Source organism: Pleurodeles waltl, chromosome 7 (assembly GCF_031143425.1).
Source record: "Pleurodeles waltl isolate 20211129_DDA chromosome 7, aPleWal1.hap1.20221129, whole genome shotgun sequence".
NCBI lineage: Eukaryota > Metazoa > Chordata > Amphibia > Caudata > Salamandridae > Pleurodeles > Pleurodeles waltl.
In genome coordinates this window covers 152384672-152401753 of record NC_090446.1, presented here as the reverse complement: position 1 = coordinate 152401753, position 17082 = coordinate 152384672, and the positions used below count along the sequence as shown (strand labels likewise).

Here is a 17082-nt window from a genome sequence, read left to right as displayed (position 1 = left end):
GTCTACGATCAAGGAGAAGTTTTAAAGAACTTTAATGAACACAGAGGCAATTTGGCTTGAGAAGCGAAAATTGGGTGTTGATAGAAATCCTTCTAGGTGAGAGTGAACTATGTTTGGTAGGTGATGTAGAAGAGTGGAGCAGTTTGTTCCTCAGGATAAGAGGGCAGATATTTGCAGAGTTATTTTGGAATGTCCACAACTAAGCAGGGCGGCAGGGTTGACTAGTTGTAGCCAGAGTTAAGTAAGCACTGTAAAAGGAGTAGCGAGGAATCGCTTTCATTGTGCGAATATGGAGAACGTCAACATCACACGGACATTCTAAGTTGAATAGATATATTTAGACGCTCTGGGCTATGAAATGTGTCAGACAACTTGCCACAGTATATAGTGGTACTAATCAATCATTATGTTAAGAGACTAGGACTCAAAACTATGACAAAATAAACAAATTAACAGGTTCTAAATATAACGAAGGAAGATTTTAGAAGAGTAATTTTTACAGACACCAGAGTACAGCTGATGTCTTATACCAAAGACAAGTATAGGGCTGGAGATGCACACTGGGTGGTGGTCGCTTGTAAAAGCTGGACATCTCCACTTGGGTTTTATTTGGTACTTAACCAAAAGTCATGGCCCTTCACCCACTCCCAGAAACCGTGCCTTTCTGAGGAGTACGGGAGCACCAAGTACATGTGTTAAGGGCTCTACACACTGGCTGCACTTGAACACTTAAACCAGTGTGGAGCTCCATGCCTAAGAAAGTATCTCAAGCTTTGGACACTGTGTACAAAAACCGCACTGCATCATCCAGCAACAAAGGATCAAGTGGAGTGTTTTAATCACAGCCTGAAACTACGTGTTCAAATGAAAATAGATGAATGTAAACACTGGAGTTAGGTTTTGCAAGAGACAACTTACATCTTCAGGTTGACACAGAGTAAGTACAATTTATGATTAGCTGCGTGCAGAAACCATTGGCCAAAGCGGGTGTGTAGGGACAGGCAAATACACAGATGAGGAGATTCTGGAGGACCAGGCAAAAAAGAAACAAGTGAAGAACCTTTTAATTAACAGGAAGCGATCAAAGTTGGAAGTAAAAAAAAACATACGTTGTCAAGATAGGGATAACCATTTATCCAAGCAATGGGCGTGTGTCTTTTTAAGTCTCACGCAGGGGGTAGAGTAGTTTCTAATCACTAATGGGTGAATTTAAATCTTGGGTAGTGCGTTTTGAAAGGCAAACAAGAGAAGGATAACTAACCAGGTATTGTGAAGGAGAAGTGAAATCAATAACATCAGTGTAGTGATCAGGAGGGGATAAAGAATAAAAAAATCAAAAATGGAGTATTCGGTGGACAATTGTTGACGTATTTATGATTTTTTTGCTAAGAGAATTCACTTGAGAACAAGTTACTTACCTTCAGTAATACTCTTTCTAGTGACTACTCTAACCGCACATTACTCACCTTAGAATATTTGCCAGATGTCAGACTGCATCCACAAAGCATTAACTAGAAATGCTCGAGTGCACCACAAGGTGGAGCCGTACAGTTCACTATGACTCCCTACCGCCCTGGAAGTGATACAGCTGGGCCACTTATAAGCGCCACCCCAGTGCACTGACATACGTTTTGTGCTTGCCTCTTTCAACGCTCCCAGACGAGGCGTGTGAACTATTGTTAGTACCAGTGCACTGATCTGTACTTTAGGACCTTCCTAGGTATTAAAAAGAGCCCACTTCAGAGACAGGGAGGACAGAGAGGACTCTAGGGATAGACAGAGCAGTGGTTCGTAACATTTTGACTTCTGTGGACGTATTTAGTCATAACTAGAACTAGGGGACCCCTTCTGAATTATTATTGAAATCTGGGAACCCCCACGGAGTCATTATTGGAATCCAGAGTCCCAAGACTAAGCAATCTTTTAATGATTTGAACCACAAAACAATACACAAAATTACGTAAACAAGTATTCATCAAACAAATACAAAAATCATGAAATATTTTATTTAATTCATAATCAAATACAAAAAAATCTAATTTTAATCTGAATGGGAAGGTTGGAGCTTTCCTAAATGTAATTGAGGCCACCCATCACCCATACTACATTCTGTTTGATGCACTTGCACTGCTCCCACAAATCAATCCGAGGGTACAAGCTTAATCTTTCACCCCAAACATTCCTACACATTTACATAACATTTTTAATTTTTACATTTGCTTCTTTACTTATATAGACTTTGTTGCTCTGTTTTTATTATTTTATTTTCCAAGCAGTCACAAACTCCCCCTTCTTAGATGTCATGGACCCTCAGTGATTCTCAGCTTACAGGTTAAGAACTACTTAGATAAACTATCCACCAGACAGAGCATTACAGAAGTGTACTGGCTCGCTCTTCTGATTAATATGTCTAACCACAGATTCCCCACCTTAGAAGAGATACAAAACCAGTACCTTCCCAGGATGAGGATCCGCAAAGTGAAATCAGATCAAAAAGTCCCTCAGGTCCGAATGAGCAAAATGCCCTCCCTGTAAGACCTGGTTGTCCAGGCAGTATGTTGACACAGGTGGACATGTGTATCAAAATCCATCACATAGCCCGGCCGATATCAAGAACAGGCACCCATGATGCGGTGGAGGCAGCCTTGGCTCTGGTGGAATGAGCTCACAGCCTGTCTGGAGTCTAAATCTTTGCCATTAGTTAGCAAATATTAATGTAGAGAACTATCCACCTCAATAGGGTCCTTACTTGATGGCCTTCCCTTTCTCTGTCCTGGAGAACCCCACAAGAAGCTAATCGTTCACCCAATGCTCCTTGGTATGATCAAGGTAAAAGCTTAAAGCCCTTTTGGGATCCAGCCGATAAAACATCCCCTTCTTTTTGAAGGGATGAGGAGTGAAAAAGGTGGTTCATAGGGTAATGGAGTGCTGAGCATGGAAGAGAGTCACAGCTTCAGGAAGTAACACTGCCTGAGGCCTCAGCACCAATTTTCCCCAGAAAAAGGTGGTGTGAGGCATTTGCACCGACAGTGCCTGAAGTTCGTTCATGCAATGAGTTGAGGTAATCACAATGAGGAATAGTATTTTGAGTCACAAGACAGCAACAAGCAGCTGTTCACTGATTTGGAGGGGGTACACATAAGAAACATTGAGACCAATTTCCTAGTGAGTCTCTACATCAACTCCATTAAACAAAACATTTGACTCTGCGCACTCACTACTGTGGCGAAAAGATCTAGCCAGGGATATTTCCACTGCTGGAAGATCTCCTTCCCCACCTTGTGATGTAGACTCAATTCATAATCCATTAGAAGCCACTAGATGAACTTGTCCATCCGGACATTTAAGGATCTCGTAATATAGCTGATGGTCAGGAAAGTTCCATGACTATCCAGCCAACTTCAATGTGCAGAGCCTCTTGGCTCAGGATCCAGGAACCTACTTCCCCCCTGCTTGCTCTAGTACCACGACAGTGGTGTTGTCCTTGAGAACCTGTCCAGTCTCCCCTTGACAGATGGCAGGAAGGCTTTCAATGCCAAAAGAAGAATGGCTCTATCTACTACAGATTAATATGGGGCCACATTTTGCCAGAGACCAGAGTCTTCTGATCTCCCGATTCCCCAGACGAGCTCCGCAACCCAGCAGTGACCCGTCTGTCACCATCATCAGATCTGGGTGGGGAAAGGCGAAGGCCTGCCAGTGGTCCAACTGAGATCCAGCAGCCACCACTGCAGATTGTGTGTGGTCTTCTATGCAATCTGAATGGCATCTGTGCTGTGCCCATTGGAGTTTTAAATTCCATTGCAGAGCACGCATATGCCATCTGGCATTGGGGAGAAGGAGCATGCAGGAGGCTTGATAATCAAAAGGCCTTAGATCTGTTCTCACTGAGGTCCAGGCCAAAGGCTGAAACATTGGGAATCACAGCACACATAATCCGGAGTCTTTCCAATGGATGGGGTGACCTATACTGGAGTTTATCCAGGACAGCTCCAATAAAAGGAATCCTTTGTGAAGGATTCAAAGTCAATCTTGCTCGTTAATCATGAACCCCAATGAAGTCAGGAGGTTTGCCTTCAAATGACTGTGGCATGCCCTCTTTAAACAGCCAGTCATCGAGGCAGGGGAAAAGTAGTATCCCCAGCTTTTGAAGATGGGCAGTGAATACCACCATCACTTTTGTGAACATCCAAGAGGCACTGCTGATCCAAAGGGGAGCATGACAAACTGAAAATGCTCCTGGCCTGCCTTGAACCACAGGTTACATCCGCAGAAGGGGCATATGAAAATACAATATCCAGTTGCTCGGCACCAGGGCAGATGGGATCTGGGCTGAGTGAACAATTAATTTTGAATTGTTCATCATTTAGATGTAAAATGTCTAAAATGGACTGGAGGCCCACAACCTTCTTCAGCACAAGGAAATAGTGAGGGTAGCAATGCCCTACCATTTCCGAGTCCGTAACTCTTTCAGTAGTACCATCTCTTGCAACAGAATGAACAGGTATTCCTACGATATTTGCTCTGATTTGGCAGAGCAGAAAGAAAGTAGAACATAATGTAACATTTAAAGAACCCATCAGTTGAATGTTAAGGATTGTCACAGTGGGAGAAAGTGCAGGATCCTGCTTTTCCATGGGGAGGTTGTGAGCCCCTAATGGCAGTCTAAAGCAGTTTGGAGGCTGAGGCCGCATGTGAAGGAGACTGGCAGGGCTGGTAGCCTTAGTGGCCTGCATGTTGCCTTCCGGATACATGCCCTCATACTCGAAAGGACTGGGGTGAGGCTTGGAAGACTGACATTGCCTATACACCAGCCCCCAGGAGTAGACCTGTAATTTCCTGAACTGGTGAGGAAACTGTTGGGCAGGTTTCCAAAGACCTACAGAGTGTTCCATGGCCCTTATTCTCTTTGAAACATCCCACTGCAGAATTTGGCCTTCTTGCTGAACATGTCTGAGCCGTTGATATGCAAATCCATGAGAGAGTCCGATATGTAACCACAGAATCCTATTGAGCACATGAAGATGAAGCACCACACTGGTACCAACTGCCCTTCACAGACAATCAGCAGTATCAAGGCCAACACAAATCACGTATTTGGCCACATCTTGACCGTCCTCAATGGTTTGAACCAGTGAGGTCCTAAGGTCTTGCAAGACTGGTCAAGATATTTCTGGCCATGTCCCAAAGGACATTCACACATTGGCCCAATAAACAAATTACACTGTCCAGCCTCAATGTTAGGCTAGCTATAGATTACATTAGCTTTTTGAACACCTCAATCTACTTAGAATTCTTATCCAGTAGAGTTGTAGGGAATGAAGTGCAGTTCACGTTGCTGATTGACCCCTGAATAACAGGACTCTTTGGAGTCAGATGCTTTGCGAGGAAATGAGGGTCGCCAAACACTGGTCTGTGATATCTGTCCACTAGTCTATTCACTGGTGGGCTAGAACAGGGTTTTGATCAGGTGTCTATTATACGGTGCCAGTGAGATCTTCATTGAATGGGAGCAAGGGCTCACATGTGGCTGGCCCAGGCTGTAATATTTCTGTAAGGACATTTGTCTTAACCTCAGTAGAGGACAGTGGTGGTCCAAGACCTCAGCTGCTTGTTGATTTACCATTGCCAATGATACACTCTCTCTTCTTAGTGGTCAATGGAGAGTTCAACCCTGTATCAGTGGAAGCATCAAGCCCACTGGCCTCTTGTAAGGTCATGGAAAAATGGGTATCTTAAGGAGGGGTAAAGCATCAACATCCCGCCATCCTCTTTAGGTGGCACAGGAGTTGGCCAGAATCAGAGCCACAAAGATAATATAGCCTTTGATTTTGCGTCCACTCTAATAAAGGCATCTGATTTGAATCAACCAGTTGCACTTTAGTAATTTTGTAGCACAACATCAATCAGAATTGTGCTGAAGTCAGGTTGTGATCAGACATCATAACCAGGACCAGACCCTCCTCCGGTGCTGGCAGACTCGTCACTGGTGTCGATGAGGCAGGGACCGATGCAGGTTTTGGAGACAGCGTGGAAGTCTGTACTGAAGACAGTTTGGTTCCCATGATGTGTTCATAGGGGGTCAGAATGTGCAAAGGTAGCATTCACTGGCGGTGACCTGAATGATTATCCCCAATGATCTTTGGGTCCCCAAGGCACGCCAGGGAGAGCCAGAAAAGTGTAAAATATCTACAACATGGCCTCCTTAAAGGCTTTGATCTGTTGCCGCTTCAGCAATCACTCAGGAACTTCAGAGCACATTGGGACCAACTGAGAAATCGACTCTGCAACCAGAGATCTGGAGAAGGTGAGCAACGGACATTGTGACACCCTCACACCTTCTCTTTAGTTATAGTGGCGATGGGGTTGAGTTCTGCTTCGCTTTCTTGTATTTACATTTGGATTTTGACCTACTGAGAACTTCAACAGCAAAGTTAATTCCTCAGCTGAGCGACCTCAGCGGCAGAAGAGAGTCTGTGCCCTCAATTTGGAGAAAGAGCGGGACTTACACAAGGCTTGCAACTTCTTGTGTTCGGAGAACTATAGCTTCACCACTTGGTCCTGGAATGCGTTTGGTTGCATGAGGGCATAACTGTCACACGACTATGACCTGCGTTTGTTTCCTACAGCTACATCATTGTTTGACACCTGTAGTCTTAGAGGGGGATATCCTTCTCCAACCCATTGTTTATTCTGTTTTAGAAGTCAACAGAAGGCCAGTGAAATTGGTAGCGGAGGCTCAGATTTGCATCAGAAGGTGCAGAAAGAAAGGAACTGATGTCAACAGTCAGATGTACTGATTATATACAGCCCTGCTCTGTCACTTTTTGGGCAGTATGGAGTCAACGCAGAACTGCGCGGTGCCACCTAAGGTGACAAATCTGCAGTTAAAAATATCAATCAGAATCTTGAATTTTGTAAACATTTCTGAAGAATGTGTGCAACATTCTTCGTTAAAAGTGCAACTTGCTTTCAATTGTGGGAGTCATCCTCATTTTTGGTCTTCTTCCCTAGACTAAACTCCTGTGTGAGTTGTCTGAAGGGTAAATAAGTGAAGCGACTGGTACTGCAATTCAAAAAAGTGAACGTTAGTGGTGCCATGTCATTAAGTCCGGTAAAAATATACCTCAACTCTGATGAAAATTATGTTAATAGGTGGGGGTTCCACCGTAAAGAGTCTGCTTACTATAGCCCCAAAAGAAGTGCCCTGATTCTAGGTCTCCTGTAAATCTAAATGAATTTGGACCGGTTCCTTACTTGTCAACTACACAAATGGTCAAGCAATATTACATTCTCAATTTCCATGGCAGCATGTCAAACTGAAGACTGTCTTAAACAGGTATTGAATAACAGCTCATGAATCCACTTGTCAAAAGTAACATAAATCCATACAATACAATTTATAATGCTAAATCAGATTCCCTATGGAAAGCCAATTAGGGAAAGTATTTAAATGAACATGAAAAAATATTTTGCGTGTTAAGGAATTAAACCTTACTAAACACAAGAAGAACTGTACACAAGAGCATATATGTTCCAATATTTCGGAATATTACTTGACCATTTAATAAGAAAGGCAAAATCAGATGCAAACTTCAATGTTTGCAGAGATTGCTATCGGACGGTTATTACACAAGTCATTTTCGCCTTATATGAAGTTTGCAAGACAATGACAACATATTTATTTTGCTTCTCTTGACTAAGCTTCATGATAAAGATAAATCTTAAATCATATGGACTGCGACTAAAGTCGTTCTACAGTAAATGGCATGAAAAAAATGTATTCAGACCGGATGTGTCAGCTCTGTCAAGAGTGAGGCCAGAATTTAAAACATGTTTTGTCTGCTCTATGTTCATTTCTGTAAGATGTTATGTATGTGCAATGGGACATATTTACTATGATTTGATACACCACAGCACACCAATCAAAATTGCAGAGATGCATTGCATCAAAGGGAGAGACCAGACGAGCACCATATCTACCAAGATATGGCACACATTTCTGCTCTCCCTGTACTGGTGAGATTCTGGCTGCCTTGTTCCAGGCACACACCCTTGCACCGTGGTGCAAGGGTGCATGAGTGATATCTCGAATAGGTTTTGTACTTGAAGGGTACCCCTTCCAGTACAAAATACTAAGCTTAGACATAGTTTCATTATTTTCCAAGTTTGTATATCTGCTGTACAGGACAGAGGCTTTGCCTAAAAAATATTGGGTTGTTGGATGGGGATGCCAATATAACACCCATGGTTGCCCCCTTGATCCAAAGTATCGCACAACGCTACTCCACAGTAGTTTAGGGCTGCTGCCCACAACAATATAAGTTTTTCACTGGATACTAAATCCCAAATATGCACTTTCAGTCATTACAATCATTCTATAAGCAACCAAAATCTGCATTATTTACATTGTTTCCTAATGTTGCATTCACCGCCACCCTGATATTCTTGTCATCCTAATGAACTCTCCCACATACTTCTTGGTAACGTGGCCTGTTGCCTAGGTTTAGGCTTTCAGGGTCGTGAAGAGCTGGTTCTCGTCATGATGAACATACATGCATTCATGCTATTATCCAACTGGGGTTTTCTCCTTCCAGTTTTTTGAGTGTGCTTCCATCTTGCATTTAAAATATTTCTGAGAACTCCTGGTTTGGGCAGATATGGAAACTGAGGCAGAGAGAGATAATGATGAACTCATCTTCTTGTTCTACTCCCAGCAATTTGGCCACACAAAACCCCACTTGAACCTCACTTGCCATAGGTGGAACTCCCCAAGAACCATAGACTCGGGCTGGCAATTGTATTGAGAATAAATACCCCACATGAATTTTCTACTACATGTGTTTTGTCTTAGAGTAAGATGTTATGGAAAACAAGAAATGATACATTATACATGACCAGGATAATCAAGGTACAAAGGAGAAATAAAAATAGATTTACCACATAAAGATACAGATATTTCGCTGTAAAAATTATTTATCAATTATAAATTAAAACAATTCTATTACTTTACACATGATACAAAAATTGGTCCTATTGGCAGTGCTAGTTAAAAGATGGTTGTATTCTTGTGGCCGAGGGTTTTCATTTTCTTTTCTTATATCCTTGTGGTTTAGCTGAAAAAAAAAAAAAAAGGAAAACAGTTTGTTCCAAGCGTTTACTTGAAAGCATGAAAGTAAGTTTGGGGAAGTCATTTTGAGGTGTTCACAAATGGACTAAACATGTGAGCCAGAAACACACTCAGCACAAAGGACTAGGCTAGTAGAATATGCACATAAAGGGCAGGAAGGCACACTCAGGAGGAGCTACTAAAATATGCATGCAGAGCGAAGACCCATATGTTGCACCGTGTGTTAAGCATTTTTCATGCAGTAACATGCATGTTGTATTACTCTATGCATATATCTGAATGTACATGATGCGTAATAGATTAATCTATTGGGATTACCCAAACGCATGCACAATAGGTTAATACAGTATACATAGGGAAACAGTCTATAAATTAAAGCTGTATGCATTTATGAAAGGTTAATACATAACACATAGAAAAGCATTCACAAAAGTTAGTGAACAATACATAAACAGGATCATATTTTATATTTATATATATATATATATATATATATATATATATATATTTATACATACACACACATAAATATATATATATATATATATATATATATATATATATATATATATATATATATATATAGCAGCATACATAATGAATGATAAAGTTAGTGATCTATGAGTAAACAAGAACATGCAGGATAGGCAAATTACCTTAGTCTGACAAAAATGACAGTTAACGCGTACAAAACTATAGAAATCCAACAGTTATGGTTATAGCTATTATAGAAGAAACTATAACTCATTGCCCAAAGTTACTTTCCGGCATGAGCTATAGTTTCTTCAGGCAAGTATAACTCTAATTATTACTATAATGCTGAATTTTTATGGATTTGTATGGGTAAAACATCAAACTAACTAAATCGTTCCTCTAACCTTTGTTTTTTTTTGTTGTGAATTTCTATTTATTTATTTTTTTAACATGCATGTTAGTATACCCACAGTGGCGCATGGCCAGGCCCTGTGGCTAACTTTCCCGCATGCACCCAAACCCATGCTGCGCATGCCGTTTGGTCGTGCGCAGTGGGTGTTGGTGTGTTAGTAGGTGGTTTTTTTCTTGGATCTGCGGATCCTCCACAAGTTTACACCGGGGGCTGTGCTGAGCCGCAATGTGGATCAGCAGATCAGCCAAAAAAAAAGAAGCTTGTTTTGGTCTGCAGTGGCGTTTAAAATCCTGCTGGGAATTAAGATGGGACACACACTTTTTTTTTTTTTAACCCACCTCCCTCTTTTTTCAGCTCCCACTTGATGAATCACCCTAAAACGTACCATGTACAATAAGACACAGCAGGGCACTTTTTTGGGAAACTTTTGTGAAGATTCTTCACACAGCACCAAAGTTATAGGTAAGTCAAAGAACGTTTTTCCTATGTAAACTAGGTCTTAACTATAGCTACCTACTGGCAAACAACAGTAGGCTTTATATATATATATATATATATATATATATATATATATATATATATATACACGTACACAAGGCTGCCTACTACATTGCACCTATACTGGAGGATACATCACGTTAGATAGGTATGGTACTCTACAAACAGAGGAACAAAAAGGTATGACAGGTTAAGGATTTTGCAAGTGCTGGGGGTACTAATTTCCTGTTTTACTGTATTATTTGTTATTTACTGAATAAAGAAAGGTTCTTGCAATATGAAGCAATAATTGCGATCATCCACAATAAAGATAACCATAAACACTAAGGGCCTGATTACGACCTTACTACAAGTTCCATAGGATATAATGGAACTTGTAATACGGCGGGCGGGATATCTATCACATTTGTGACGTAGTAAACCCCTCCGCCAAGGTCGTAATCAGGCCCTAAATGACTGCAGTTGGTTGACAGTGGAGGATAGGACATTGTAATAAAATTAAAACAACAGGAACATGAAGGGGACACTAAAAGGAATAAGAGAGGAGGAAATACTGGCGCATCAAAGACACATTCCCTACAGTTTATTTATGCATGAAATCCACAAAAACAATAGTAGGCACCATCTTTGACCACTCTTTAAAACAGTTTTTAGTGAATTTGTTCTTTTCTTCTCACTCAAACCTACAAGTATAAATATTTAGTGGTAAACGGTCTCCTGACCGTTTCACTTTCTTACAACTATAACACTCCAAATACCACAAACTCACATTACATATAATTTGCATCATGTGTAAGGCTAGAGTGGAGAGCAAGTTTGTTGGGCAGCCCGTGGCTTGTTAAACTGCCCTCTCTGCATTATGTTAGGACATCAGTTCTGCAGTTTTGGATCATTTTGGCAGCCACGTTTAAGCTAATGGCCCAGAAATTTCCCATTCAAAGCAATGATCATCAAGAAGTCAGTTTGGCTTCCAGATAGGCTTTTGCCCATGAAGGCATGTGCCCAAAACTGACAGTGCTGGTGTAGTTGCAATACTGCTATTAGAGCTCTCAGCTGGGTGCCGAGCAATATAAAATTGCCATGCTATATGGCAGTGGGTCTTAAACTGTGGTCCAGAGTCCCCTGGGTGTCCGCGACACTTTAAAAAATTAAATAAACTTAACAGAATAATATAGTGTACATAAAGAAGCACAATTGAAAATTTAAAAATTTTAAACATTCAGTTAAGTAATTTGAAATTAGAGGGTAAAAAGTATTTTTTTTATCCTCAGATTAATTTGTGGGAGCAGAGCAAGGGCATCAAACAGAATATAGTATGGCCAACGAATGGCCTAAATTGAAATTAAAAACGCTTTCCAACTGATTTAGATTTTTTTTAACGCTTGTTTCTGGATTTATGTGAATTGCTTTGAGGTTAAAATCATTAAACACGGCTAGGCCAAAGTCACTTTCTACAAGTAATTACTCAGTGGGAGGAGGCTGGATTCCAGTAATGATTCAGTGGGGTCCCTTGACTGTGGGGTTCCACAGAAGTAAAATGTTAAGAACCACTGCTCTTTGATATTAGGACATGTTTGGATTCTGTCTTTCACTCTGAATCCTATCAAGCAACAACTTCTTATCAAAAGCTTTGGGACAACTCTACTTTCTGCAAAGCAGTATCCATTGAATTATATTAGATAAGCAAGAACCTTCAAAAAGACCATTAATTTGGCTTCAGATCTCGCAACACCACATAGATTTCCACTCTTCAGATTCTCAACAACATTCTCTTAGTTCTGAATAACATTTTCCCTGTCTCGTGGTCCTACTTGACCTCTCTGCAGCGACATAGTTGGCCAAGCACCAAGCACTAATCCACATGGGAGTCTCTGACACAGTCCTGCAATGGCTCATTTCCTACCTTACTAACTACCAATAATTTATGCAAATGGCAACCTCCCCTGAAACTACTCTTCTTCAGCTGCATGGCCTACATCAGGTCCTAGGCATCAGGCTTCTCTTCCATCATGTTCAACCTCAGATGGAACGGCCAGGAGCCCTGGCACAAACAGCGCATTAAGATCCATCATTATACCAACAACACACAGCGTGCCTGAAAGCCTCTACAACTTACAACATCCATAGGCTGAAAAACTGGCTGAATATTACTCATAACTGGATAACCAGCAGCTACCTAAAGCTCATTCCGACTCAAATTGAAATCCTCCTTTACACCAACAGTAACAAACCCACATTTAAGTCTGGCTCGCCAAAATGAATTTGGCATGTTTGTCTTACTCCAGCGGACACAATTGAAAATCACTTGATTTCATTCTTGACACTGACCACTCTGGCAAAGAACACATCAAGAGAAACAAGTTAGCATGGTGCAGACCATCCCTCTTATAGAAAGAGAAACCCTACCACTTTGGATGCAACAGTCTAAGCTTTAGTCTTCTTACACCTACATGGAGGCAATGATTTGCTCTGCAGTCTCCTTGACATCACACTGACTACCCTGAAAGGCTTCCAACCTGTGACAGCATGTCTTATCAAAGGCCTAAGGAAGTTTAACTGTGCTACTCCAACCCTGATGGAACTAAATTGCCCCTAACTTTACACTCACATCATCTTCAAAACAAACTGTATCACATACAAGGCCAACAGAACCAGCACCTCTCCATGGGCTTCACAGAAATGATCTCCCTCAGTTGGACAGAACCATACTAGAAGCCAGATCACTGCCAGATAGGAAGCAAAGAAATTGCAAACAGAAAACTAGAAGGAAATCTTTCTATGCCTATACTCCCATGATGTTGAACAACATCTCTCCCAACATCAGAAGTGCCCCAACCCTTCTGAAGTTCAGAAATGAGCTGAAAACCCACACATCTTCATAAGACCTCATTTCCAGGCCAGCTGATTTCTCACCCCCAAATACCCTATTTAGGGTTTCTTTGCTCTGTAGCTTGGTGCACACTCTACAAATACCGATACATAGATATAGTGTAACTAAAACTACACCTAGTATAGCTAGAACTATAGTGTACCCTCACCGATCCTTCGTGGACAGAGGCTCACCTTTTGTCCAAAAAGGACCTAAACAGCATGTAGAGCAGGGATGTTCATGTGGCCAGAATCCTTGTCAGATTATCAGGCTAGCTGCCTAAGATACATTTACATTCAATTAATCTGAATAGCACTTTTTTACATAGCCAGTGGTAACCTGTATATCTGGCATGGATTACGTCCTTCTGAACATACTTTGGACAGTCCCATGTAGAGGTTTCAATAAATACTGCAGTCTATATAAATGTGCAATTAACTTCAAAAGTGCAGAAGGATAATATTTAAAATTCGAAAATACTTTTTATGCATGGCTGCCCCAAAACTTTCTATAATGAAAAATGGATTAGCTCCATTCATTTTAAATGTTGTTGATGAATGCCAATTTTTTATAGACAAGCTTAGTTGCATCTCTAGGACATAGGGGATAAAATAGCACATACTACATGTGTATGCTGTAAGGAGGAGAGATCATGCACCCACAACCAGCTACCACGGTAACAAAGAAAGTTGAAGCTTCACTGCATTCAAAGCTTATGCTGGCCCCTTGATCCCTAGGACATGAAGTAAAGAAGCTTCCATTATGTTTATCAGCTTCTTTTCATCTTTTACAGGTTTGTCAAAGCATTCCACATCCAGATGTGCTAGCTTCATTTATCATCTTTTATGTAGCGCACATCAGTTGTTAAACTGTCGTCCCTGCCTCCAAGAGCTCATGAAAATTGCTTTCTTAAATAGTTATCTCTGTTTAATGGGACGTAACTCAACCTAACTAGTGTTTATGGTAGCAAGAAAAGCTGTTCCCTGAAGGTTAAGCCTGGGCTAGTACTAGAGTACCCAGAGGTAAGGCATTAGTAATGTTTCAATGAGCATTTAAAGCAATACCATGTCTTAGATAAAGAGGCCTGCCTTGCTTTTTTCACGTAGGATTATCAAGACGTCCTGCATGACAATATATCACATGCGCCAATGAGACATCTCTGGCTCAGACTAGCTATTACTAGCATACACACATCACCCAGGCCCAAGACACACCACCCAATCAGTAAAGTGCAGAAGGTGAGTAACACAACCACCCCAAAGATATTAGCTATCCCATGCATGGCATTCGCTGGATTTCCAAAGACACTTTCCGTCCAACATTAACACTATATATCATCATTCTGGTAACATCTATAATTATTTTGTTTCTCAAACAGTACACACTAGACAGAACCCTCACACCCTGGTGTGGATAGCAAGGCACCAAACCATATCCAGTAGGTGGTAAAGTTATCCCTATTCAACAGCATGGTTTCACATTTCCACACATATATGTATGTATGTGTATGTGTGTGTATATATATATATATATATATATATATACATATATATATATATATATCAGAAAAATTCAGTTAAATCTAACTTAAACATACCACCAATAGTGTTTACTACATAACACAGCTTTATACCTGAATTGTGATGCTTAACTTGAAGTCACTCTGCATTGTTCAAGCAATACACATCGCAGCTCATAATAAGCCAATGAAAAGTCAGTTGGCCCACCACTTAATCAACATAAATTACTAAATAGATCTTTACCTAGATCAAATTTAATTTACTTTGACATTAACCTACACAAACAGTATATCATATCTACCATGTAGCCTTTACCACAAGACACCTTTACCACGCAGGTAAGCACCACACATGCCATTTTTAGGTACTTTACAACAATGTACTTTACCGAGAAGGTAACTTTTTTTTTTTTTAATGGCATGATCACTTGTTTCTGTGAATAATTTTATATATGTGCGTATATAAATAAGTATATACACACACACACACACACACACACACACAATAGAAACAGGGATAAGCAATCCGGTGGCTCCGCTTGGCAACTTTTGCTATGTGGATGCTTAATTGTCAACACAAGAACTACAGATATAACTTTGATCTCAAACAATAACCACTTATGTTGACACAATAACTTTTTTGTATTTTGTTCTCTATGTTATTTTTGGACCAAATGTTTTTGATGATGTGCTGGTCCAATGGATGATAAACTACATTAATAAATGTCACTAGTATTTTATGCGTATTTTATTAAATATTTATGAAATTATAAATATTGTGGTTGGAGCATAATTGGGTACTGTTTGAGGTTATATCAGTTGTTCCTATACTTGTGGTAAAATACAACAATGTAATAAAATGTGTTGCAAAGATCAGCATTGTATTACACCACCAAATAATGAAGTTGAGGTTAAATCCATCATTCAGGCAACAGCACTACCAAATATTCCAAATCCATTTCAGCTCTAATCTCACGCATGAAATGAATGCTCTCTCTTTGCACTTTTCACTTAACACCAGCCATTGTCCCAGCTGAATGACTCCAGAATACGATATGGCGCCTTAGAACCATTGTAAGCATACACTGACTTACCATGTCCATGCTTCCTCATCAAACGGAAGAAGAGCAAACTGGGAGTAGCAATGTGTCAATTTGTAACTGAGCTATAGTCACAAGTTATGTTTCAACAGAGCCCGCATAGGCAACATGTTTTAATTCCAGTCTGCACAGTTGTAGGAGTACAGTAATTTCCTAAAATGCCTTTCCTACCTAGATAGAAGATAAGGTAAGGCACAGATCGCTAGAATTCTGAGCAAGATATCACAAAAAGATCTCAGAACAAAGGGCCTGGTTTAGAGGGCAGAAGAAAAAAAAGAGTACTCCGTCTCAATGGTGTCAGAGTACCCTTTCCGCTGTACTGAAAGTCTGCCCGCCTCATTTAGAGTTGGCAGACCTTCTGTCAGTGGCAGAGACTACTGTGTCTCCGCTGATGACATACACCTCAAATGACCCAAAGGAGTAAAGGCTGCACAAGGTTTTGCCATTTGTCTGCCCACACTATTTATAGTGGGCGAACAAATGGCAAGTTTTTGCTTCAGATTATTGCCATCCAACACATGGCAGTAAGTGAAAGTAAAAACATTTCAATGACACCAGGCCATAGGTGAAAAGTGCCATGGCGAATGGGTCTTTGCTTTTTTTTCACTTTTGGAAAGAAAATCTCGCTTTGGGAGTATTTTTTTAAAATAAAAAAATAGGAATCTTACAGTGTTCCCTATCTAGACAGAGCTGTACAGCACACTTTCAATGCATTGACAGGAACCAAGGCATAGAGAAGAGTTAAGTGGAGTGGGGAACGTTGGGGAAAAGTGGGGGTAGATTAGAGTGGAGTGGTGTAGATTGGAATTGAGTGGGGTGCATTAGGGTAATTTGGAGTGAAGTAGAATGGGGTAGATTAGAGTGGAGTAGATTGGAATGGATTAGAGGAGATTAGAGTGGGGTAGCATGGAATGCAGTGAAGTGGGAAGGAGTGTAGTTGGGTGGAGTGGGGTAGATTAGAGTGAGGTGGAGTGGGGAAGACTGTAGCGGGTGGATTGGGGCAGACTGGTTTGTAGATTAGAGTGGAGTGGGTAGATTGGGGTAGAGTTGAGTGGGATAGACTGGGGTGAGGTTGATTCG

At 40.8% G+C, this 17082-nt stretch overlaps 1 protein-coding gene across 1 annotated transcript in view; it reads right to left on the bottom strand.

Annotated features, from left to right (window-relative positions):
- Positions 1 to 1984: 1984 nt before the first annotated feature.
- LOC138303893 (androgen-induced gene 1 protein-like) overlaps positions 1985 to 17082 on the bottom strand; it is a 128183-nt gene continuing 113085 nt past the window's right edge. Inside the window, exon 6 of the mRNA XM_069243424.1 lies at positions 1985 to 9116. Coding sequence (XP_069099525.1) covers positions 9085 to 9116 — 32 coding nt within the window. The 3' untranslated portion in view covers positions 1985 to 9084. The remainder of the gene's footprint in view (positions 9117 to 17082) is intronic.